General features: G+C 41.8%; 1 protein-coding gene across 1 annotated transcript in view; it reads right to left on the bottom strand.

Annotated features, from left to right (window-relative positions):
- The window catches only part of PITPNB (phosphatidylinositol transfer protein beta), an 862,947-nt gene that overhangs the window by 645,420 nt on the left and 190,029 nt on the right, over window positions 1-27,498 (bottom strand). The window contains exon 4 of the mRNA XM_044068302.1: window positions 10,082-10,173. Within this exon, the coding sequence (XP_043924237.1) occupies window positions 10,082-10,173 (92 nt within the window). The remainder of the gene's footprint in view (window positions 1-10,081; window positions 10,174-27,498) is intronic.

Raw genomic sequence — 27,498 nt, 5'->3', positions numbered from 1 at the left:
TTGCACAAAAAAGTACCAACAGTATGCAGCAGGGTTTTCAACTTCCCCAGGGCAGACCGAGGGTGAAATCAAATCAATACCAGCAGAATGTATGGGGCAGGAGACGTTGAGTAATGACCATTCTGTTAACAAAGATGACATAAAGGTCTCTAGAGTTGTAAGTGAGCACGGCTTGTGCAGTGTTCACACATTTGACAGTTTCAGTATATATAATTACACAGACCTAAACATTACCAAAGACTTTTTTGAATTATTTACTAAAGGACTACAATTTGTACCCAACAAGCCAGCTTTTCTTCCTAAGCTTTTAATTGAGCTTAAATTGTTTGTAAGAAACTTAAATTTAACTGCTATTTTCAAAAATCAGGCCCCACTTGAAACTACTCTGGGTAGAAGTAGCACTTTTAACCCCCCTGTCCACCCTAAACTAAAATGTTTGAAGAAATTATAGAAAAAATTTTTAGGGATAATTTAGGCAGAAACAAGAATTATGGCTCTACTAATTTCCCTGAATATTTGCAGAAGGTGGTTAATAATTTAAAGAAGAATAAAATCAGAGTAATGAAGCCGGACAAGGGAGGTATAGTGCTCATGAAGCAACTTGAATATGAGAATTACATCTTTGCTTTGTTACAAAACACTAACACCTATGAACCAAGCTCTTTGAATGAACTTAACATAGCAGTGAGTAAAATCAAATACTACATACATGATTTATTACTGCAAGGATTTTTGGATGAGAAAACTCACAATTTTTTACTTGTACCTAAACCTAAAACAGCTGTACTCTTTGGTATCCCAAGGTGCATAAGGGACTTGCTCCTTTAAAATTTATCCTATTGTATCAGGAGCAGGCTGTGTAACTGAATCTCTGAGTAAATTCATTGACTTCCACCTGAAAAAATATGTTAAGCAACTAGATTTTGTTTGTAAAGATTCATGGGAGTTCCTTACCAATATAAATCAAGAAATTGACAATTCCAACTTGTTTATGGTAACAATAGACATTGTCGAATTATTTCGAGCATACATACGAGCAAGGTATGGATTGGTTCGAGAAGTCATTGTTAAGGAATCAGGACTTAGCACTGATCTAGTTAACACAATACTAGAATTTATGAGAATTGTGCTGCATAACAACTTTATAAATTTTAATGAAGAATTTTACAAACAAAAAGTGGGGTGGCTATGGGCCCCATCATATGCAAATATAGTTTTGCACAAGTGGGAGAAGGAATTCATACACAACACCAGCTGGAAAGAACATATTGTATTTTACAAAAGGTTTTGGACGATATTTGCATCCTATGGTCAGGTACAGAACAACAATTTTTAGGATTTATAGAGTACCTGGAGAACACCACTTGTTTTCTTAGATTCACTTACGTTGAGTAAAGAAAGTTTGAATTACTTGGACATTACACTAACAAAAGACCTAATCAAAAGGTTTCACTTCACAGATATACAGGAAAGAAACACACTGTAATGCATACTTGCACTACGATAGTGGTCATCCCTGGCACATCAAAAGGGCATCATTAAAGGACAGCTAGTAAGAGTCCAGAATGTGTAGTACAGACAAACTATTTCAAGATGAGACAGAATTTTTAAAAAAAGCTTTTCACATTAGAGGTTATCCTTTTGAATTGTTCCAGGTTATACTGGATGAAATTGTTCATAGAAGAGCGATCTTAAACCTCTGTTGGGAATAGGGCCTGTAGTACTCAGGAAGCAACATGACACAAAATGTGACAAGCATAAGAATTTTGTATATACATATTCTCAGGACTCTTTGCTAATTGAAAACACTATCAGGAATTTATGGCCTATGATTACATCACAAGATGAATTTAATAAGTTATTTCCTGAACATATAACTTTACTAGGAAAAGAAACATCAATTTGAAGGGAATATTTGAACAAAACATTCAATTAGAAGAGAAACAGCAAGCTCTAGTAGCAAAAGAAAGGCACTTTTGCATGTAGATGCAAGCAATGTTCCTATCTTATTAACAAAGAGCAGGTTCATATTCCCTCAGTAAAAGCACCTTGTATGCAAAGTGCAATTACAATTGTAATTCATCTGGAGTTATATATATAGGATTTTGCCAAAAATGCCCATCCTTTTATGTGGGCAAAACTGAGAGGCAGTTAAAGCAGAATATATGAACACATAAGCGACATTAAAACAAGGAAAGAGACAAGTCGTTTACAAGCATTCTCTCAGTTGTAAAACATGGCATTAAAGTTTTTGTAGTGGACAATGTAAAACAAGACTTGAGAGGAGGAGACTGGGAAACAAAGCTGGGGATCAAAGAATTAACCTGGCAACTAAGGCTTAGCAACCAAATATCCAGGCATCAATGAAGGGATAAGTTTAGGGGACATTCTTAGGGCTAGAAGAAACAGGATCAACTGAAGTACCCCACATTGTTTCAACTTTTAGGGTAACTGGATTAATGGTTCTGAATCTGGTCATTGTTGAGTTTCTAAGGTTCAACTATCATCTAAAAGCATTAAATATTAAAATAGTCATGTTTACAGTATTATTAGTTGTTTTATTGTCACCTAAACCAAGCAGTATATTTTAATATATATTTTTTAATGAACTAAATAGGTTAGAGGTTTGTAGTAAGTATCTAATTGATACTTTCAAAACTTGTATATTGTTTTGAAGTTATGAGAAAGGGAAATGTGTTTGTGGTTACAAAATGTGTGTTTAAAGTACCCGAAAGGAAAGCATTTCATTTCAACACAAACTTTTGTAACTTATTTTTCACACAACAGGTTTACATAAAGTATTAAGTTATATTTTTAGGTTTTGAAAGTTCAGTTACATATACATTTATTACTTTTTCTATATGCAAACTAAGGAAAGACTTGATAGTAAAATTGCAGTTTTAATGTTTTGAAAAAAGAGTTACGGTTTTAGGGTATGTCTTTTAAATATTTTGTATTAATCAATTGATGACAATCATGCAATTAATTTAATCACATGAGCAGGGTTGGTTTGGTATAAATTCTGAATGAAGCAGCAACCTAATACACTTGAAAAAGCCTGTTAAGAACAGGCGAAGCTTTGTGGTTACTTGGAGTGGTTACTTGGATGGTTTTCTTGTTGTGTGCAATAAAAGAACTTTTTAACCTTTCCTGCTCGTCCATCTGGTGTTCGATAGTTTGGAGTTGCAGTGATCCTATCTACAGTTCTGTTTTGTGTCTTTAAACGGAGGGTTTTGTGCCTCAGCGCCTAGTGGGATTCGTGGTACTGGTTTGTTTTCGTTGTATTGCTTCATGTTTCACTGTTGCAGTCATCACATTTGGGCTGATTCCCAAAGCTGAGGAAATGGGTGGAGGCAGTCAAGGAAACTAGGGGCTGGCTAGGATGCCCTGCAAGACTGCAGAGGCAAACCCTGCCCTGGATTTGGAGAAGACAGGCAGGTGGCAATGTTTGGTAAAAGTGTGAACAGATGTCCAGGTGGCAGCCTCCAGGATGTCCCTGGTGGGACTCCTCTGAGGAAAGCTGCAGAGCTGGAGGTTGCTCTGGTGGAGTGAGTCCTGACCCCCTTGGTGGGAGGCTTTCCATGTTGTTTGTAGCAGAAATGGATGCAGTGTGCTATCCATTTGGAAGTGGTTTGTTTGGAGATGGCTGTGCCTTCTGCCCATGTAGCAAAGCTAACCAGCAATTGATCAGACTTTCTGACGGATTTAGTCCTGTCTAGATAGGATCCGAGCTGTCTGTGCACATCTAGAGAGTGCAGGATCCTTTCCCCCTTGTACGGGACATTAGGAAAAAAGGTGAGCAAATGAATGGATTGGTTGAGCGCCACACTGGATACCACCTTGGGCATGAAGGATGGTTAGTGCTGGGGGATACCCTGTCAGCATGGAAGATAATGAAGGGTTCCACAGCCATGAGTGCTTGCAGCTCGGAGACTCTTCTGGCTGAAGTGATGGCCAGAAGGAAAGCTGTCTTCCAGGAGAGACATTTTAGCTCTGCAGAAGAAGCTGGTTCAAAGGGGGGCAGGGTGAGCTTTTCCAACACAAAGTTAAGGTCCCAAGCTGGGGTTGGTGCTTTTCTGGGTGACCAAGTTGCTAGCCCCTCTTAGGAACTGTTTGATCAAGGGGTGTGAGAAAAGGGGCTGCTCAGTAGGAAAATGAGCAGAGATAGCAGTGGCATGAATTTTAATAGAGGAAAAAGACAGGCCACTGTGTAGTAGGTCAGCTAAGTAATCCAGGATGAGAGGGAGGGAGGGAGGGCTATGCCATATTGGCTCCCTTAGCCTTTATCCACATGCAGAACCTTTTCCATTTGTCAGCATAAGACTTTCTAGTGCTAGGGCATCTGGCCTCAAATGTAGCATCTAGAACCGGTTTACCGAGGTTGACAGATTGATCGGGGGTTAGGGAATAAGCCAAGCTGCCACACAGAGTGTCTGCAAATAAGGATGCATGAATTCCCCTTCCCTCTGTGTCAAGAGGTTTGGAATCTTAGGAAGATGCCATGTTGGCAGTGGGGACAGGCTGCGCAGCAAGGGGTACCAGTGCTGGCTGCTGAGCTGATGGTTGGTGTGGGAGGCAAAGCGGTCAACCTTCGGGGTGCCTCATTTCTGCGTTATTAGGGTGAAGGTTCTTCTGTTGAGCTGCCCCTCATGTGGGTCCAGAAGATTTCTGCTTAATTGGTCTGCCATAGAGTTGAAAGAACCTGGTAGGAATTGTGCTAACAGGTGGAGTTGCATGGCAGAGGCCGTGTGCCAAAGGGTCATGGCTAGCCTGCACAGAGGGCAGGAGTGAGTCCCTCCCTGCTTGTTGATATACCACATTACAGTGGTGCTGTCTGTTTTGATCAGGAGAGCCTCTGGGGAGAGAAGGGGCTTGAAAGCTATCAAGGCATGCTAGACAGCCACCATCTCTTTTTGGCTGATGTGCAGAGGGATTTGCTGTGGGCTCCGTTGGCCCTGTCTGCACCTGCCGTCCAGGTGTGCAGCCCAGGCATAGTCTGATGCATCTGTGGTGAAGGTCTGGGCAGCGGGGGGTGGTGAGAAAGGTAGTCCCTTGTTGTGGGAGCATGCTGTTGCCCACCAAAGAAAATCTTTTCTGAGGCAAGGAATTATAGGTATAAGAGTCTCCAGGTCTTGAGAGTGTTGACACCAAAGGCTTTTTAGGTACCATTGAAGTTTCCTCATATGCAGTCTGGCATATGGAATGAGTAGTATGCAAAATGCCATGAACCCCAGAGCTTGCAGATAGCTGGGGTCTGGTGGCTAGTTGAGAGAAGTAGACCGTCAGGAAATTTTGCTTTTCTGGTGTAAGGAATGCCATCTGGGATGCTGTGTCCAGGCTTGCTCCCAGGAATATAATCTTTTGGGTGGTTCCCCGGGGTCTGGGCTGGACAGGCTTAGTGGGAGCAGGATAGGACCGGTGCTTGGTGGGACAATGCCTGCTGAACCTGGGTGGCTGGACCTGTATGAAATCCTTAACTGTCTGCATAGATTTTGGGTTTTTTCTTCTATCTTTTTTAAGACCTCTTCTGCCTTAGTGCCTGATAAGTTGTCTTTGTGCAAGGGGGTATCCAACAATTTAGATTTGACATGGTCTGGCAAGGGCTGTTCCTTAAGCCATGCATGCCTTCTAATGACAGATCTGGTAACTGCTGCCCTGCCAAAAGCTTCTAGGGCATCAAAACCAAAGTGCAAGGTGTGTTTAGTTAACTGACTTGCAGAATGCATCAACTCTTGTCACTCTTTAGATTCTGCACAAGCAGGAAAGGAAGACATTTTTTGTTTGAGGAGTTCCAGGGTATGTTGCTGAAATTTTAGCACATGAAACTGACAATTTAGTGCCCTGATAGCAAGAGTAGCTGAGGTGTATACTTTTTTACCCCATCTGTCTAGTGCTCGGGAATCCCTATCTGAGGGGGTGGGATTCTTAGCACAGGTTGCTTTAATCCCCTTTAGGTCCTTGAGAAATTACCTCAGGGTCAGCAGTAGGATTTTTAAAAAGAAATTTGTGTGAGTCAGGGGACTCTATAGTACCTGTCTGGTTTTCTGGGTGCAGTAGAGGAGGTGTCAAGAGTCAAGCTGGATTCCAGGAAAACATCCCCCACAACATCCAGGACTGGAGGGATGGCCAAGGGTCTGTGTTGTGGAAGATCTAAGAATTCCCTGAGTCTCTTTTTAGACTGAGGGTAGTCTTGACTCTCCCATTGAAAATGCTCTCTTAAGGTATGAAGGGTTTCCCCAAAGGAAAAATCTTCTGTGGAAGAGGCTGAAGGGATGGAATCCTCTGCATCAGAATCCTCATATGTAGAGAGGGGTTGCATGTCTTCATATTCAGATGCATCAGAGTCATCGGACTCTTGTTCAGACAAAACTATAGGGGACATAGCTCTTTTCCTTTTGGAGGGGGTAGCTTGGCTTCCCCTGATCAGCATGATAAGGTCTTCCACCATTTTAAACATTTGAGACTGAGGCAAGGAAGTAGGTGCCTGAGATTGGGTCATCGGTTTCTTGGGTGTGGTCCGTACCCTGGGTCTAAGAAACTCAGTAGTTTTCGAAAGAATGGTAGTCCTGAAAGAAGACGTCGGTTTGTGTTGAGATTCATTAGTGTGAAGGACTTCCTTGGAAGCTGGTGCCTGCTCAGCAGCTCCGGACGCATCCAAGGTACAGACGACTACAGGATCCTTAGTCGAAGAAAAGTTTGCGGCATACCAGACTCCAAAAGGGTCACGGTAGTGGCCTGAGAATCCACAGAAGAGGGCATCAGAGGCTGTGAAAGCACCTCACTGAGGACCAGAGAACTGATGACTAGCTTAACGGACAGCGTCAGTAGGTTTGGACCTGTGCGGTCTGTCTCTGTCTTTATCTTTACGTTTTTCGGAGGATCTGCTGTCGGATGGCTTACTGAAGCCATATCAGAGTTCGAGGACTGTAAGCGAAAATATCTAGCTACAATAAGGGCCCGATGATGGATAGTTTTGGCATTGAACAAAGCACAGAAATGACAGCGGAAGACATCATGGTCTGGGCCTAAACAAGTGACGCAGTAAGAATGAAAGTCTCAGTGTGGTATTTGCTTTCCACAGGTGAGACAATTGTTAACTTTTTCTGACATTGGTTAGTGCAAGAAAAAAGGATCCCAATGGGGTACTTAGCTTTAGATGTCTTCAGCGTCAAATCAGTTGACGAAACTCAGGTAGCTGCCGACCAGCACTTGTGCAGCCTGCTTCTGCTTCGGGCTCCATGGCAAGAAAGACTGATGTAATGGCATCATCTGCCAAGCTTTATACTACTGACGACCTGACATCAGTCCTGAAACGACAGCAACCGATGCAGAAATACTTAGCCTCTGGTATTCGGGCTGGCTAAGGGCTACCCTGGCAGGGATATCCCATATGTGATGACTGCAAAAGTGAAACACGAAGAACATCAAATACACAGTAGTAGACATTAGGATGGAAAATGAGCAGTTCACATCAGAACATGATGCAGCACAACTGACCCGATGTTTACAGTGAGACAAATTGTTGAGAAGCTAGAGATGAGAAAACAGTACAACTGCGCATTCCTAGACTTGGAGAAAGCATGACAAGGTCCCTAGACAGCCAATTTGGGCAGTCTTGAGGTGGTTCAAATTCCCAGAAACATTGGAACAATTAGTGCAGGATGTGCACAAGGACCCAATTAGAGAAGTATAAACAGTGTTCAGTCTAACAGAGGTGCTCACAGTGGGAGTGGGTGTGCATCAAGGTTTATCTCAGAGTCCACTGCTGTTCATAATGGTGATTAGCAAATGGGTCAGAGAAGACAGATCAGAGTTGCTGTGTGCACATGCTGTAGCATTATAGGCAGACTATGAGCAAGAACTTCTGCAAAGAATAGGAAAATGGAATGGAATGGAATGCAAAACTGAAGGCACATGAGATGAAAGCAAGTACAGATATGATAACTGAAATTGTAGCAAATGAGGAAAAATCATAAGAACCTGAGAACTGAGATAGAAGGGAAAATGCTGGAACAGGTTAACAGTTTCAAGTATCTGGGAAGGGTGGTAGAAGCGAAAGGACGTCTGAATGAGGAGGTTAAAGCTATAATCAGAGGGGCTGTAGCCAACTGGCACACAGTGTTGGGGGTAATGTTTGACAGAAAAATGCCAAAGAAGCTGAAAAGTAGGGCGCACAAAACAGTAGTGTGACCAGTACTACCATATGGTACAGAAACCTCGGCAGTAAAGGCAGAGCAGTTCAGAAAGCTACAGGTAATGGGGATAAAGTGCCTGTGATGGGTGGTAGGATGCATTCTGTGAGCCAGAAAAAGAAATTAGGCATCAAAGCAGAAGCCAAAGTACCACTAACTGCAGAGAAAGTCAAAGAGAACAGATTGCAGTGGTTTTGGCACATGAGCAGAAAAGCAGAAGACAATCTTGTGAAGATGATTTGGGACAGACAGGAAGCAGTCAAGAGGAACCAAGGGAATCTGGCAAAGACGTGAATGGACTGTGTGAGAGAAGACCTGTGGCTGTCAGACATGACTGTCAAGAAGGTAGGAGAGTGGCGCTGAATTCAGAGAAATGGTGTCAATGGACACAACATCCGATCCCATGTAGAAAATAAGAAAAAAAAGAGAGGATGTTGATGATTTAGAGGTAGGAAAAAAATCACCTCTATCTATCACATTAACTCTGTCCACCACATTAACTCAACAACTTCTGTCTTGAAAAAAATGAAACTACAACTATGTTTTTATATTTGTACTGTATGGATAAACACCAAGTTCCAAAATGTCATGTGACCACTTAAGAGGATTTTTTTTGCCCTCAGTGCAAGTAATTTTGGAATGTGGAAGAATATTTCAGGCTACTGATATCTAATCATAAAACTGACATCACTTTTTGTTATTAACCAAACTTCCCTACTGTATTTGTCCTTTGATTTTCCATGTTACTATTAAAGTAAAAAATGAACCATCAAGAGGGAAATTATGGAATCATCAACACGTACAACCTTTAGAATTTTCTGTGCTCCCGTCTGAATGAATCGCTCAGGTTTTTCCATCTCTCAAAACAAAACTATTTCTGTGAAATACAGCACATTGCTGGAAGTAACAATAGCATAACATGGACACAAGGCGAGATGAAACAGGAAGTCAAGTCAATAAAGGCGAAGATTAGTGATTGTATTCATTTATAATTTGCACCATACATTACAAAGTGCAACTAAAAGACTAAAACAAAAGCCATAACAAACTGACATTTAAGTTTACCAAAATATAACACATAGAATTACATGTTAATTTCTTTGGAAACTATGAATTGCTGTTAAATAGACAAAAGTCAGGTCAACAATAAAGTACAAAAAGATCTGCATTAACACAGGCCTGCATTTATACTACCAGTAAGTACAGATTGAGCACTTTGCTTTATAAACAAGAAAAGTACCTTTAACCAGTAAAATGATTAACACACTAGACTTCATTATCTTTTACAAAAGAAAGCCACACTTTCAATGAAGCTATCAAGCTTAAACAGTTTACTACTGAAAATGCAATGCTGGCAAGGTCATCAAGCTGTGCGAACCCCACATTTCAAATGTCGGAATGTCGAATACCAACATTACTGACTGTCCAAACTTGCTGGATCCATTTTAGCACTTGATCCTGGGTCCAGAGTGGAGGGAATTTCAGTGTTTTAAATAGTGTTCAGGCTTGCCAGTAGTTGACATTCAGGGAAAGGTTTTGGTGAATGCTCAACTGGACCTTGGCTTGAGTATTCAGCAGTAAACCATTTAAACAATCAAGCATTTTTGATAACTAGCAAAATAATATCATCTAATCACCTTGTCAACCATGACTGCTAAATGATTAGCATAGTTGGTAAGCCAAGTTTTGTTTATTAAGTCATGGAAAAATATTACTTGCATTGGCAAAAAAATCTGGGTCAATTGCACCCTGCTCGAACTCAAAAGCAAACTGTATCCCGTTACACAGTCGTGCATCCACTTTGCAGAGGATCTTCACTACAAAATTACAAAACTAACATCACATTGCAGCAGTTAAAAAAACAGTGACTTAACTTCAGAAGTGCTTACTTGTTCTACAGTATGGATATGCATTCCAAGCCTTCTCGTGAAATACTAAGGATCCTTGCGGTGCAAACACCTTCACATATCCAGGAACTTTACTAAGGAGAATCAAACCAAAATGTTACCAGAAAAGTTAGTTTTTTTCATTCAAATGCTAGAAACATTATTTTCAGAATAAAATAATAGGTATTATGGCACAGAAGGCAAAGTTGCAATAAAAAAGCAAAGCTCATAAACGCACACAAAGAATACTTGTGAATTTTGAGTGTGTGTGTGTGTGTGTGTGTGTGTGTGTGTGTGTGTGTGTGTGTGTGTGTGTGTGTGTGAGTGTGTGTGTCTGTGTGTGTGAGAGAGAGAGTGTCAGAGAGTGTGTCTGTGTGTGAGTCTGTGTGTGAGAGAGTGTGTCAGAGTGTCAGAGAGTCTGAGTGTGTGTCTGTGTGTGAGAGAGAGAGAGTCAGAGAGAGAGAGAGAGAGAGTCAGAGAGAGAGTCAGAGAGAGAGAGAGTCAGAGAGAGAGAGAGAGAGAGAGAGAGAGAGAGAGAGTCAGAGAGAGACAGAGAGAGAGAGAGAGAGAGAGAGAGAGGGAGAGAGTCAGAGAGAGAGAGAGAGAGAGAGAGAGAGAGAGAGGAGAGAGAGAGAGAGAGAGAGAGAGAGAGAGAGAGAGAGAGAGAGAGAGAGAGAGAGAGAGAGAGAGAGAGAGAGAGAGAGAGAGGTCAGAGAGAGAGAGAGTCAGAGAGAGAGAGAGAGAGAGAGAGAGAGGGAGAGAGTCAGAGAGAGAGAGAGAGAGAGAAACAGTGTCTGTGTGTGCATTAGTTGCAGTAGGTTTATAGGAAAGAAGGAACTTAACACACTGAGCTGTAATCTCTGGCAAAAGGGTCTGCTATCTAGGCTGGCACATGTTTATACCTAATGGTTGTTTGGAGAGGATCAGACATGCATTTTCAGACATATTATAGTTTTATAAAATAAAACCAGGAATGGATGATTAGGGGAGCAGAGGGAGATAAAGCACAGGTGGAGGTTTCTTCACCTAATCCCTTTCATTCCCCACTGTCGGCACAATGTTTGCCATGACTGTGTTTCCCCACTGTCGGCACAATGTTTGTCATGACTGTTATAACAGGCAAGTATGTGATAGAGGACAAGAAAAGGAAAAACAGTCAAGTGGCAGCTCCAATACAAGCAAGCTTGTATAACCATTCTATATCTACAGGCTAAGATGACCTGCAAAATGGCATGTCAGTATGGCACTGAGTGGCGAATTCTTACAGGGAGAGTTCAACCTAAACACCTGGTCTTGGACACAATCATATGTGACCATCAGGACAGTGCCAGATAGATGCAGGCAGTAGACCACACAGATGATCAGATATGGAAAAATGGCATTAATGGAAGACAAAGGAATCTGGCTAACTGAGGGTGTTAACAGAAGAAGCAATTATAAATCCACAGAGAACTGGACTGAAAAGAAAAAGGTGCCTTCTCTTCATATACAAGTCTAAGGATAAGGGTTTGTGGAGAACAAATCAGCACTACAACATAATAAGTTAATGTTGTGAGCTCCTATGTTTTTTGAATTGCAGTTTATTTTTTAGCAGGTCCTGGTTTGCACTTTCAGGTTTCATACATCTGATAAGGAGCCATATTATTCTATTTCACATGTATATCACGATAATTTCTGGGGTGTATATCATATGTTCGACAGCTAAAAAGAGTGAACGCTCTTATCGACCCCAAAAAGCCAAAACCATTAAATATCGAAGACACGGAACAGCGATAAATCACTGCTCTGCAAAAAAAAAAAAAAATCCAAACACAAAATAAAGTGTGGGGCTTCGCCCCCACACCCACAAATGTGGAGGGCTGTTGCCCCCACACACCCCTACTTAAATATACCAACTCCGAGATCACACCACAGTGGAGCAAATGGCAAAGTCCCAAAAATGGCCCAGTGACTTTTCCCTGGGAAAAAAAATCTCTGTTCATTGTTTTCAGTATTTCGTGGTTTCAGCTTTTTGTGGTCGATAAAAGACCGTTCAGTCTTTTTAGCTTTCGAACATATGATATAGACCAAATTACTGAAGGATGTTAACGGACTGAAAGGGGAAGTATATTACATAACCTTGGACAGTCTTGTGTAATGCATCTGACATTATATTTTAGATTCTAGGTACATATTCCTAGTAGCCAACTGATCTGGGGTTATCTCCCCCAAGCAGTATGTTCCAGACAGACTAATCCAGCTGAATTATGCTTCTTTAGTCATTTTTACAGAGTGAATCTTTGTTACTTCAAGGACTTTAGTACACAATACCTATCAACTGCTTGCAAATTCTCTAATTCAGTAATCTTAGCTTCTGCCATAATCTTCTTTAGCCGATGATCTTTCCAAACATCTGTGCCTTCTCAACTGAATCCTGTCTTCACATTATCTTACCAAAGTACAAGTTTTAGTTTTACTGTCAGGTTTTCTAGCAAACATTAAAGCTTACATCCTTAAGTATGTACTGATTTGATATTCTTACAGTCCACAGGATTTTCATTTTTTTTCCTAATATCACTATTCAAAAATATTGGTTGCCTGGTGCACAGCCTTACTTGTAGTCAGGGCCAGATCCATCACTAGGTGACCTAGGCAGTTAAAAAAAACTACAGTTTTGTACCTACCATAAATGTAGATGTTCGAAGATCCACATTGCTGCAGTCCTTACATATGGGTAGTCCGCTGTCCTCGGAATACCAAAGTATTAGGCTGGCGTCGGTCATGGCAGATCTGACATCAGAGCGTCAGGGTACAAAAGCGCATGACCAACGTCATATCCTCAGTCTTTTCTTGCCCCAGATATCAGAAGGCCCTAAAAAGAAAGGCCACAGCCCAAAAACAGGATACCTCCCAAAAACATGCCCAACAACAACCATCACCCAAACCATATAACCATGCCAAACTACAGAGGGGAAGGAGGACTGCAGCAATGTGGATCTTCAACATCTACATTTATGGTAGGTACAAAACTGTACTATGTTCTTCATCTCACATTGCTGCAGTCCTTACATATGGGTAGAATCCCAAAGCAGAGGTAAAGGGAGGATGGCAAAATCATAAAGCATTAGGGGCTGCTAAAATGCCCTGTAATATTGCAGTGGCAAATCCAGCCCTAGACTTAGAATAAAGAGGAAGGTGGTAATGTTTAGAAAAAGTATGTACTGAACTCCAAGTGGCTGCTTCAAAATATCTTTGTAGCCACCCCCTTAGAAAGGCACAAGTGGCAGTAGCTCTAGTGGAATGAAGTCTGATTCCAGCCTGAATCTCCTTACCATGATGGGAATAACAGAAAGAAATACAAAACCAATCCATTTAGAAATAGTTTGTTTTGAAACAGGTTTTCCCTGAGAACCCAAAGCAAAAGAAACAAACAACTGCTGAGACTGCCTGAACCCCTTGGTTCTGCTCAAATAATAACGCAACTGCCTGTGAATACCCAAAGTATGCAAAATCTTCTACCCTTTATCTTGGGGCTTTGCATAAAAAGTAGGCAAATGAATAGTTTGGTTCAAGGCCACACTAGAAACCACTTTAGGCATAAAGGAAGGATTAGTACGCAAAGATACCCTATCCTTATGAAAAATCAGGAACGGTTCCACTGCCATAAGGGCCTGTAATTCAGAAACCCTTCTTGCAGAGGTAATGGCCAACAAAAAAGCAGTCTTCCATGATAAATACTTTAACTCGGCAGTAGCTGCAGGCTCAAAAGGTTGTAGAGTAAGTTTTTCCAACACAAAATTGAGATCCCAAGCAGGAGTAGGAGCTCTACGTGGGGGTCTTGTGTTCTTTGCCCCTCTAAGAAATTGCTTAAACAAAGGATGAGAAAATAAAGGAGGGTCACAGTCATAGTGAGCAGAAATGGCTGCAGCATGAACCTTTATCGAGGAGAAAGACAAACCCTTGTCCAATAACTCAGTAAGATATTGAAGAGAAACACTTAAATCAGGCTTGGAAACATCAAAGTCCTTCTCTTTGCTCCAAATAAAAAATCTCCTCCATTTATCAGCGTAAACTTTCCTTGTACTAGGCCTTCTGGCCTCCAAAATAACATTCAAAACTTGTTGTGGAAGCTGAGACCCTCCAGGGTCTAAAACAGAATATGCCAGGCTGTTAGATGCAGAGACTGAATCTTGACATTGAGGAAGTGATTGCCCTCCTGAGACAAAAAGATGCGGAATCAAAGGCAGAGGCCATGGAGGCTCCACTAAACTCCTCAGTAGTGGGTACCAGTGCTGTCGAGGCCAATCCGGCGCTATCAGAATCATGGATGGCTTGTCTTTTCTGGCCTTCAAGAGTACCTTGGGAATGAGAGGCAGAGGTGGAAAGGCATAGACATGAAGATTGCTCCAACTGAATGATAGAGCATCCACCTTCCAAGCTGTGGGATGAAACATTTTTGTGCAAAACTTTGGCAACTGGTAATTTAGTGGAGAAGCGAACAGATCTATGTCTGGAGTTCCCCATAACACTGTCAACTTTTGAAATACATGAGGATCCAGTTTCCACTTGTGAGGATCCACTATTTGTCTGCTCAACACATCTGCTAAGGAGTTCTGTGCTCCTGGTAGAAACCTTGCCTGAAGATTGAGGTGTAAACTGAAAGCAGTCTCCCACAAAGTCATCGCTTGCCTGCAAAGAGGGTACGAATGGGTTCCCCCTTGCTTGTTGATGTACCACATGACAGTAGTGTTGTCTGTTTGAATCAACACCTGCCCTGGGTGAAGTAAATCCTTAAAAGCCATCAATGCAAATTGGACTGCTAACATCTCCTTCAAGTTGATATGCAAATGTTGAAGTCTGACAGGCCACGTGTCTTGCACCCATTTTCCATTGAGGTGTGCTCCCAAAGCCTTGTCCGAGGCATCTGTCGTTAGAATCTGACTCGCCTCTGGTCGGGTCACAGAGAGTCCCTTGTTTAGGTGACATTCCTGAGCCCACCACAAAAATTCCTTCTGAATGCAAGGTATTATCTGAATGACAGTGTCTAGATCTTGGCAGTGTTGTGTCCATACATTTTTGAGATACCATTGAAGCTTCCTCATATGCAGTTTGGCATTGGGAAGCACCAGACTACAAGATGCCATGAACCCCAAGGCTTGAAGGACTGTCCTTGCAGTCAGCCTGGACTGTAGAGACATTTGATGGAAATAAAGAGAAAGGCTTCTTTGTTTGTCGCCAAAAAGCCATCTGGGAAGCTGTATTCAGTCTCACACCCAGAAAGCACATGTCCTGAGAGGGTACTAGACTGGACTTTGTTTCGTTCACAGAATACCCTAGGCATCTTAACACTACCATCACATACTGTAGATGATGAAGAAGTTCGTCCTTGTCTTGTGCAATAATCAGGCAATCGTCCAAATAAGGATAAATCTGTATTCCTCAACCTGAAAAAGGCTATCCCTGGAGCCAGAACCTTTGTGAACACTCTGGGCGCAGTAGATAAGCCAAAGGGCAATGCAGAGAACTGATAATGTAAATTTCCAGCCGCAGGTACCTCCTGCAACTGGGCCTGATAGGAACATGAAGATAAGCCTCTTTGAGATCCAGAGTTACCATCCAGTGATCTTTTCCCAACAGAGGTAAAAGCTGTTGTAACGTCAGCATTTTGAACTTTGGAATGTCCAGATAAGTGTTGAGGATAGATAAATCCAAAATTGGTCTCCACGTGTTCCCTTTCTTTGGTACTAGAAACAGGCGAGAATAAAATCCTAGGCCCACTTCTGACAGAGGAACTGGCTGTATAGCTCCTATTTGAAGAAGTAAAGAAATCTGCTTGTGAGCCTCTATCCTTTGCCGAGGAGGAACGTCTGGCATGCCTTTGAAAGGAGGCAATATATGGAAATAGAACTTGTAGCCTCGGTTTATAATGTCCAATACCCATTTGTCCTGGGTGACTAAAAGCCAGTTTTGCTTGAAAAGTGCTAACTTTCCTCCCAAAGGAGCTGCCAGGCAAGAAGAATCTGGCTGCTGAAAATGCAGGTCATTGGGCCTGTTTACGAAAAGACTGGCCCCTGCCCTCACCTGCAGATTGTGCAGGCGAACTCCAAGTTCTAGGCCTGAATGTACTGTGAGCTCTGCCCCTGCCACGCCTAGATCTACCCCTAGACTGAGAATCAGAAGAAGGGTACGTCCACCCCTTAGTAGGCCAATTTCTACTAAACTTTGGAGGTTGCACCTGCAAAAAATCTTTAACAGTCTGCATAGACTTAGCCTTGTCCTCCATTTTCTTCAAAACCGACTCCACAGGGGGACCAAACAAAACTTCAGACTGTAAAGGGGCATCCAGAATTCTAGTTTTAACATGCTCGGACAAAGTCTGATCCTTAAGCCAGGCGTGCCTACGAAGAACTGAACCAGTGGCAGCCACCCTAGAAGAGGCCTGTACAGCATCAAAACCACACTGCAAAGAATGCTTACCCACCTGTTCAGAGACATGTACTAAATCCTGCAATTCTTTACACTCTATGCCCTCTGCCAAAGCATCCACTTTATATTTTAGCTGAGAAAGGAGGAAATTCTGATACTTCAACATATGAAACTGGCAATTTAAAGCCCTCATTGCTAAAGTAGAAGAGGTATACACCTTCTTACCCCATCTATCCAAAGCTCTAGCTTCCTTATCTAGAGGAACCGGATTCTTTACAACAGAGGCTCTAACACCCTTAGGCCCCTGACTAATAGTTTCTGGGTCCGCCCTAGGACTCTTATACAGATATTTATGAGCCTCAGGCACCCTGTAATATCTGTCCGGTTTAACTGGCAGGAGGCAAAGAATCTGGATTAAGGGAAGCCTCCGAGAAAACATCTTGAACAACATCCAAAACAGGAGGTATAGCCAATGGTCTATGCTGTGGTAAAAACAAGAATTCCCTAAGCCTCTTCCGTGAATCAGAGAAATCCTGTCCTTCCCACTTAAAATGCTCCCTCATGGAATGCAGAGTTTCTGAAAATGAAAAATCCTCTGGAGGAGAAGCAGAAGGAGTGGAATCCTCTACATCAGAATCCGAATAAGGAAGAAAATCTTGAATATCTTCAGCAGAAGACTCTGAGTCATCTGAGGCCTGATCCAAACTTTCCAACTCTGGCTCCACCCTGGGCCTCTTATCAGGAGGGGCCATAGAACCTCTAATTAAAGTAATCAAATCTTCTGCCATTTTAAGCATGTGCTTTTTAGGCACAGACCCTGAAGTACCTGGAGTGACCCCAGAGGAAGGCAAAACAGACCTGCCCTTAGAAGAACCCTTAGAAATAGTAGCAGAAGGCCTCACCACCTTAGGCATAGAAGAGAGAACAGTAACCTGAGAGGCCCCTTCAGCTTGACCTGACTCCTGTGAGGCCACATCCTGCAAAATCAAAGTTTCCCCCTGAGACTCAACAGAAACTTCAGAAACTTCAGCCGGATCCACCTGTTCCACTGTAGCTTCTACCGGACCGGCGTCCGAAACGGACGAACCATCCTGTCTAGGTTTCAAAGATTTGTCTTAAGCGGCCGGAGGATCCGACGGCATATTATAATTACACCGCTTACCAAAGACTAACCTAGCGCAACCTAACCTTCGTTTTATGGTGCGCTTATTAAACCTAGCACAAAACCGACACCCGACTACGTCGTGCTCAGGTCCCAAACAAGGAATGCAAAGAGAGTGATAATCCCTATGTGGTATCTGTTTCCCACAAGAAATACAATTATTCACTTTTTCTGACATCCGGAATTAACTGAGGCAAGAAAAAACAAAAATATTCCCCAACGGGGTACTTAGCCCAACTTGGGCAATACGAAAATTTCAGAACGCCGAACGGCACTTGCAACGCTGCTTCTGCATCGGACCATGCGGCAAAAAAGACTGAGGATATGACGTCGGTCATGCACTTTTATACCCTGACGCTCTGATGTCAGATCTGAGCGCCCATGACCGACGTCAGCCTAATACTTTGGTATTCGGGCCGACCGAGGACAGTGGACTACCCATATGTAAGGACTGCAGCAATGTGAGATGAAGAACATCATATAAATATATACATATAATGTGTGTATATTATATATATATATATATATATATATATATATTTTGCTGCCTGAATTTTCCCTTTCATTTCACATTGGGTTGTCACTTCCTGGTCTGCGTGTGCCAGCACCAATTGTCATTGGTTCAAAGCAACACCCAATAAGTACTGGAGCTGGCACACCAAGACCACCAGTGATTTTAATGAGTGCTCCAAACAGGACATGGTGTTTTTTTCCATTTTTGCAGCAGAGTCATTCCTGCAAGCAGCAGGTATACATTATCTAAATGGCAGGAACAGGTGAAACTTACCTGAACAGCACATTGAGATTTTTGTTTCTGCAGATGAACATCAGCAGGGTCAGATGAAAGTTATCCAAATGGCAAGGCAAGATTTTTTAGATAAAGGTCTTCAGAATTCAAGCAAGCATTAGCTCTGGGGGTTGCGTGTATGTGTTTGTGCATAGGATCATAGGATGTTACTAGGCTAATGGACCCAGGGCCCTTACAAGCCTAGCCAAGTTCAACCAGTGTTCCCATGGGTGTCTGGTTCAAGAAGACACTAAAATCAACATCTATTGACCCTGTCCAACAGGGACACAGGTGGAATCCCAAGGTTGAATTTCCATTTACCCACCCAATCATCCAAATTACGCTAAAATAAGGGCAACAAGGGGCTTTGTTTAACATGAATAGGAAGCTTGTTAAAAATTGGGGCAACCTCTAAGACAAATGTATCTCTCCAGCAAGTTCTGTTGATATCGCATACCAGGTTAAGGTCCTTTGAGAGAGTGACCCGTGTGCCATTTCACTTGTGAATGTGCAACATTTCCATTAAAGCTGGGCCAGAGATAGCTCTGTATGCAAGGCACAGGTCGCCTCTCAGCAGTTTGCATGACACAGAGTAAAGCGGCAATGATTTCAATCTGTCCGCAAAAGACAGATCATGAAGACCCTGAATTTTCTTTACAAGGAACCTTTCTGGTATCTCCAATTGCTGCAGGTGTTTGGAAAGAACATACCAAAGGGAGCACTGTACTCTATTATTGACCCTGATGAGGGAAGAGTACGGGGGGGGGTTATAACCTATTTTTTCTGAAGGCAATGCTTTACTTATGAGATGAGCAATATAAAATGCCCTTCTTACCACTGTGGAGACATGGTGATTGAAGTTAAGGTTGCTGTCAACCAGTGTGTCCAGATCTCTCACCACTGACTGTGCTCTTAGCGTATTGCTACTGATGTGGTAGTTTGCAGGATCACCACCCTTGCCAAAGGGGAAGATAATGCATTTTTTGCATTACGTTTAAGACCATGACTTTAGTACCAGTCATAAGAATGTGCAAGACCTTCTTTTGCAGGATGTTGACATTGCTAGGGGTTTCGATGATCGCTCCCAATTTGCGGTCATCAGCAAACTCTGTCATCCACAGTCATTTAGTTTTAGCCTGTACTTCGGAGAAGTAGCTTCCAAACAGTAGGGGTCACAGAACGGATCCCTGTGGAGCACCACTGGTTACAGGTCTGCTGCAGGAGGTGGAGTCCCCTATTTTGACTGTATGGGTTCTATCAGTGATAGTTTGCAACCCACTTGACAATATATGGGTTGATACCCAGCTGGGTGAGTTTATCAACGAGGCCTGAGTGGGGATTGTGTCAAAGCACTTAGCTAAGTCTAGGTAGGTAATATGCACAGATCTGCCCATGTGTAGAGCTTTGGTGACTGTCTCAAAGTCCACCAAGTTTAACAGGCATGTTCTCCCCTTCACAAAGCCAAACTGGGTGGGGTTGAGCATTTGGAGATTTCCTATATCTTTGTTAACAAGGTCCATGGTGATTCAGTCCATGGCCTTGCAGATAAGGCTGGTCAGGCTAATGGGTCTATAGTTCCCAGAGTCTGTGGCTGTACCTCCATTGTGCAAAGGGATGATGGTAGCTTTTTTCCATTTTGCTGGTATGAAGCTAGCGCTTAGGCTGTGATTGAAATATGTGCCCAACAGTGATGCTAATTCCTGTTTTAACCCATGTAGAACACAGACAGGGATGTTGTCTGGCCCCACAGAGGCTATGTTTTAGGCCTTGGAGAGGGCATTTTAGACCTTCTCCTCAGAGATACTACGTGGGGAACAGGTATTAGGCATGTTTGGGGTACATGTGCATGTGTGAAATGCCCCATTTACTAGGTACTATCTAGTTAAGTGACTTTCACAGATTATCAGAGACTCAAATATTATAACATTATTGCCATAGACAATAGTCTTAGTCCTCCACACCAACTTCAGGTAGCCATTAACACCTTTTTTTTTCTTTAGTAATTCACCAAGATTTTTTTTCCTTTAGTAAATCAATGAGAATTACAGGCAGTCATTACAATTTCAGTTTTGCTTGGCTCATGGAATACATGAAGATGCAAAACCTGCTCTGTTAACTTAAGAGATTCAGAGAACTCTGCTCTAATCTGTCTCCAGTTTTGCAGAATATCTTTGATTTTGTCTCATATCTATGCTTTATCCTTGAGCAAGTCACTTAACCAGACAGTGCTTTGGGTCAACTGGAAATTTGGGCCAGGTTCCTCAAGGATTCCCTGAACCACAAGCATAGTAACCATCTTTGAACCAGAGTACTTGGTGTACAGGAAGTAAGTTGATTGTAGTAGAGAAAGAAGAACCATCTCATGACATGTTCTTTGGATATGATCCTTGGTTTCCTTGTTCTGTTGAATGTTGACTGTAAGCTGGATTCATTAACATGTACACTAAGTATACACCATTCTGAGTGAATAGACAACACAAGCATAACTCACACCTTCTGCATCCTAATTTTACTTTTCCTACTGACTGTCATGTAACCTTAAATATAGAGGTGGATTAGGTTCATAGATTAGTACTAGGCTAACTGCCCTTGTGGACCATATTAGCCTAACCAATTACCTATGTGAGTATCAAACCCTGCATCTTGTGCCTGTAAGGCAAACACCTTAACCATTATACAGACAGCCCAAAAAATGTGGTAGGGATGTACTTGAATATACGTAGTGTACACTTAGTATAGGCATTCATGAATCCAGCCTGTGTGTTTTTATTTAGCTGTGAATAAATTGGTCAGCATGAAATTTTATCTATGAATACATTTTAATTTAGCTTGCTTTTGGAAGGCATACACATGTAAAATGCACTGTGATTGGGCTACAACATTTTGTGTACTTAGTGCAGATGAGTAAGGTTACGAGTTGTTAAACAGCTGTTCCTTTGTACATGGTTTGATTCCCTCAGCCTTCATTTGTCTTCTATGCGACTCTGCCAAGTTACTTCACCAGAAATTACCCCTGACCTGCTCCTGAAAGGGTCACTTGTGTCCAGAGGGCTGTCCCAGGCTAGAAAATATGTTACACATTTTTCTTTTGATTTCCTGTACACTCCACCTAGATGCTAATTAGTACTATGCTATACGAGTATGAATCCCAGCACATCTCTTATAGTTTGTGGGATGCAAGATAGATTTTTAGTAAATGTTTGTCTCAAGGGAAAAGGCATTTACTTTTTTTTTTTTTTTTACCAAGACTGTTCCAGTGTGAGAAGGTTTTGTTTTGTTTAGAAAACGTCCGTCAGTGCTTTTCTATAATTTCTGAAATAAAAGCATTAAATGAAATCCAAATCTCTGTGATAATTGTAAAAGTAAAGAAGCAAAAACTATGTACACTGACCGTTATGAACACTATATAAGGTAAATTTGGGACAGAAACCATGCAATGGGATGTGTGTGTGGCTGGTAAAAGCCTGAACCATTACTCTGCATAAGTGTTTATCCACACTCCAGCTCTGCTGACTCTATAGGTGTATGCTGCACAGCAATACAGCATTATTAGCCATTCAAGCAGGTCAGACCTGTGCTGAGTGATGTTGGAAGGGATGGCTATTCTTGACAGATAAGACATAGGGAGATCAAAAATGAGATGTAGATGTCCTGCAAGCATGTAACCTACCTCCTCCCTCAAAAAAAGGTATGTTGTATGCTCTAATGTTTCTGATTTCTATAAGACTTGTGGGTTGTTGACAGATATTGGCTGCAGCATTTATACTATCTTTAATTGTTTTTGCTTTATTCATTGCACAAAAGAATGAATTAATTCATTACTAGTCCTGGATTGTGTAATGTAGTCTAAAGTTGTTTCAATTAAGCAGTCACGACATGCTGTGTTTTAGCAAAAGTTCTGTGGTACCTTTGTTACAGGCACCAGCAACTACAAAGTGGTTGACATTTGTCAGATCATATAGTTTGCATTACTTGGAGACGCTATCAAAACTATATTATCTTTAGCATCCACCTGCATATTACTGCGACAGACTTCTATGCAAGACTGGATTTTACAGGATTTCTGCATTTAGTTAAAGCGGTTACTCTGGCAGTTGCACAGAGGACCAAAGGCTTGCTTTGTTAGTAAGCTACTTCTGGTGGCAAGGGTGAAGGGTTTGAATCCTAAGCTACTTCTGGTGGCAAGGGTGAAGGGTTTGAATCCTATCACCTTCATTTACCTAGTGTGCAACACTAAGCAAGTCAATTAACTAGACAGTGCTTTGAAGCAATTAGGAATTTGGGCTAGGCTCTTTAATGGCCTACTGGACTGCAAGCCTAGTAACTATGAACATGTTGTCATGGTTTCCCAGCTATTCCCTATTGCCTAGGGAGATATATAAGGAAAGATTATGGCAGTATTATTAGCACACCAATTTTTTAAATGTAACACAAGCAATGTATTCTTTCAAGTACAGTGTGTACTGCATTTGCAGATGAAGCAATGAAATGCAAAGTTGTTTGCCAGCAGCAGCAACCACTGCTTTACTAATAGTTCTCTTTCATGTGGAATTTTTCAGATTACTTTTTACTTCTGCAGAAACTGTGCATATTGACTTAGCATATGTTATCAGGTGGTTAATATTTCTTATGCCATCATAGTCTTTTTAAACTGTGCTACATGAGGCTGGATCTTATGCTATTATGCTAGTGATCTTTATATAATTTCATGTAGTTCATCCAAAGCTAACAATAAAGTGCATGTAATTGATTTCTTTACACAACAAGGGGTTTATGCAGTCAGCAAAAAGGTGAGGAACAGTGGTACTTGAAGAATGAAAGTACCTTATGATTTTGTCATTTGGTTATTTTTAAAGACTTTAATATGGCTTTGCAAGATGTGTGTATGTGTGTGAATTAAGTTGGAATACTTTGGCTACTGTGTGTTTGTGTGAAATAAATTTTAAATATGTGATTTGGTCATTATGTCTTGACACAGGTATCAGAGAAGGATGCTATCAACAATGTAGCTATAACTGCTGAGTCTGAGGAGGTCCATGGATAAAAATGACTTGCCCTGCTGAGCTGATACACTTAAAAAAGTCATTTCTATGTCTTTCAAGGATGGGTGTGTATTTGTATGAAGCAAACTGAAATACTTTACTGTGACCATTTTATCACAACCAGACATGTGATGGGTACATTGTCAAAGTGGCCATAACTGTTAAGCACAGATATTGGTGGATTATGACAGCACTGTGAGTGGCCTTTGGACTGTTCTGAAATGGATATTTTTGTAACTAAGTCATACATTTTATTTCACTAGTTAAAGGAAACAATGTTAAAAACTGCATATTAAAAAAAAAACACTTAAATGTTGTTGCATTAAACAAGAAATATAATTTAAAACTACCAGAAAGGTAAAACACATGTTTTTATGCATAGTCCTAGAAATGTGGGTTGAAGACCGCTCCGGGTCCAGTATAAATTAAACCACTACTGGCCAGGTGCATTATCAGTGAATGAGATTTTTAATGCATTTTCAATGAATGTAAGTTTCAAGGGAAGAGAACTGTACTGTCACTCATGCTAAGTCCGTTTTCAATTTGAAACTTTTGTTTAGTAAATGACATACAAATCTTAAATAAGAAAACAATAGGCACACTGGTAAACCTGGGAGGGAAAAACAAGTAATGGGACATTAATGGCTGCAGAGGAGGGGCTGGTCCCTTACCCTGCCTAGGGCCCCATTTGACTATGATCTGGCTCTGCTAGTAGTTCAGCTCACGCATCTGCATGACATTAGTGGAAACACCATAGTTTTGACTATAAAGAACTTTTAAAGTCTTATCCAAGTTTGACATAACTTTTCCTCCATGAAGCAAACATTTTAATTTCACAGCTACAATCATCATCATCAGAGATCTTTGAGACAGGAAAAATGTCCACTTTTCTCCACAGGCTTCCACTGAAAATGGCTCTTTATGAACAGTTGCACTTTCCTGGCAATCAAAAGCAATAAAATAAATATTTGTCAGTGCTTCAACTTCTTCCTTCCTCTATCTGCATAGAACTGATAGATAATTTATTATGTTATCTAATCCTATGTATTTATGTATGTACTTTAATTTCTCCAAATCCTTTGCATTTCTAATACCATGATGGGAATGGACCCATTTCTAAGTCAAAGTATGACTGAAATTCATGAAAGTAGTATTGTTCCAATCTTTGATGACAGCTAGAAGTGCTCTTCGCTGCACCTGCAATGTGCCCAGTAATGACTCCTTTTGCAATTCGCATGGAGTTACATGTATTGATAACATATCTAAATATGAAAAAAAAAAAAAAGTTCTAAGCGTGTTTTCCGCCATTCCTGTTACTAGAGTAGTTGTGATACAGATTTGCTGTATCCAGGACTGTTTTGTAAGTTTCTGAGTTCCCCAGACCTTTCTGTGTTAGAGGGAAGCCTTCCAGCTTATCAGTGGGAGTGGTAAGCACTAGGTAGCCTATCTACCACAAGAGGAGTGGTTTCTGGCTCTGAAATTGTAGTTTATTGGCTGTCTGGGCAGTTTTTTCTATCCCTTTCAACTTCCTCTTCTCTCTTGCACTTTAACTTATTTGCCTAGCACTTCATCAGACTTTCTGTAACAATTATTGTAGCACACAAGTGCTATCAGCACTAGACGTCCTATAAGGAAACAGCTCCAATACTTCATAATGATGAACATCCCTCCTGGCATGTCTGAAGGTCAGTTTCCTGTGCTTTCTCCTATTAACCTGGTAAACTTGGGCATTCTGAGGCAGTGCAGCAACTGCCTCATGTACACAGATAACCCTCTCCTCTTACCTCACAACACTCAGACTTGTGAGAGATGCTCTTATATCTCCAATTTGGAAGCCATGCACTTTCCAGCCAAGACCGGAATAAGCTGGTCTAGAGGAGAAGGTCAACACCTGCACCACATCGCATGGAACACAGAGCCCTCCAGAACACCCACCATTTCAGCCCTCACATAAAAACACAAACCACACACCCACCTTCACTGAGGCTCTTAATAGAAATCTACCCAAACAGCAGAGACCTCCAAGACAGAAATGCACTCAACCATCACAATACAGCACAAACCACATGATACATAGCTCACCTACACAGTGTGCCTCTCAACCTAAGCCCCTAAGGCAAAACAGCTTGCCAAGTACAATAATCATAGGTGACGCAATAGTGAGGCACACTGATGTCCCTATCACTAAGTTGAATAAGGAGAAGGAAACAGTCAACTGTCTATCTGTCATTGTCCATGTGGGTGTGAAAGACCTGAGATGCATCTCCCTGGACTACATGAGGAGACATGGTGGAGCTCTCTGATTACATGGCCCAGGCAGCTATGACCAAAGCCCTGAGCAGCATCCTACCATCATCCAGAATGATACCACAGTATAAACACAAAATGACTGACTTCAACAATTGGCTAAGTTTCTGGTGTCATTCTAACAGGATCCAGTATCTGTCTGCTTGGGATGACATGATCGACAGACCTCTATGCTTTGCCAGAGATGGCCTGCATCTGTCACCCTTGGGTTTCTGGGTACTGGCCAAGGCTTTTGCCACCCCTATAGTGCTTTTTTTAAGCGGTGGTCCAAAGACCAAATTACCACAGTAACAGCTATAAATAAATGCAATCTGAGGGTCATGCTGCTCAGTGCTAGAAGTCTAAATCTCAAGATACACTCGCTCAAAGCACTCCTCAAAATGGAGAACATCGACATTTGTGCTGAAACAGAAACCTGGTTTAAAGCAGCAGAAAGCACCATTGCACTACCAAGCTATAACTCATTCCACACCTTTCGGCCACAGAACATGGACCGAAGCTCCAAAGGCGGTGGTGTCTCCATATTCATAAAGGATATGCACACCTCCAGACTAGTAGCCCAGCACAACACATCTGGGATACTCCAGGTAAAACTAACATTGGGTAAGATGGTGATTCAGGTTGTAGCCTACTGTAGATCCTCCAACTATGTCCCAAGACTCTCACACCACATTCCTAAGCACCCTGTAAACTATTAGGATCCAGCCCAACACTCTCATACTAAGTGACTTCAACTACCCCTCCATCAGTTGGGAAAACTACTCATGTACCAATCCACTGGCCCAACGCTTCCTGGAATTCATCAATTCCAATGCCCTGCACCAGCTCACTCTTACCCCCACAAGAAGAAGCAACATCCTTGACCTGGTTATTACTGACATGGGCAATCACTGCTCTACACCAATAGTCAATTCCTCCCTGGTTAGATCTGATAACAAACTAATCACCATGGAAATCCACATCTCACCCACACCCCTGCAAAGGTATCCACCATGAAAACTTCTCCAAAGCTAACTTTGGACTCCTAAAAACACAGGTGGCTAACATCAATGCACCCATGTCAATGGAAAATAGATACATGACTCCCGAATCATACACCAATACACTGTAAAAACACATACATAAATGCATGGAACTAGCCATACCCAACAGAACCAATATGCTCTCCTACAAAAAAAGGAAGCCAGTCTGGTGGTCCCCTGCCATTAATAAACTCTACAACAGAAGGAAGAAACTGTTGCAGAAAAAGATGAAGTCCCAAGACTGGAAAAATTCCCTTATTAGCCTCAACAAAAAGTTGAGATCCCTCATCAAAACCTCTAAAGCCAGCTATGAAGGCAGAATTGTGGCAGACACTATAAACAACCACAAAGCCTTTTTTATAGCTATTTTAAGAATATCCATGGTAGTAACCAGATTTGCTCCGAGTTACTGCACAATGGTACCTCCTATACTGAGCCAACAGATATTGCCAACATACTGGATGACAGATTCAGTGTCAACTTTACCCCAATCTTCCCCCTTAAAGGACCAACCTCAATGCCGGAAGAATGCCAGGCACCCAGAATTACTGCAGCACAGGTTAAAGTTGCATTGTCCAAGGCCAAGAACACAGCTTCCATGGGACCTGACAATATCCCTGGCTGTGTTCTACATGAATTACAAAGTGAACTGGCACCACATCTGTGTGCTCTATTCACTCACAGCCTCACCCAAG

The sequence above is a fragment of the Protopterus annectens genome, chromosome 4.part0 (genome assembly GCF_019279795.1).
Source record: "Protopterus annectens isolate FY-2018-M chromosome 4.part0, PAN1.0, whole genome shotgun sequence".
NCBI lineage: Eukaryota > Metazoa > Chordata > Ceratodontiformes > Protopteridae > Protopterus > Protopterus annectens.
This window is presented reverse-complemented; position numbering and strand designations above follow the sequence as displayed.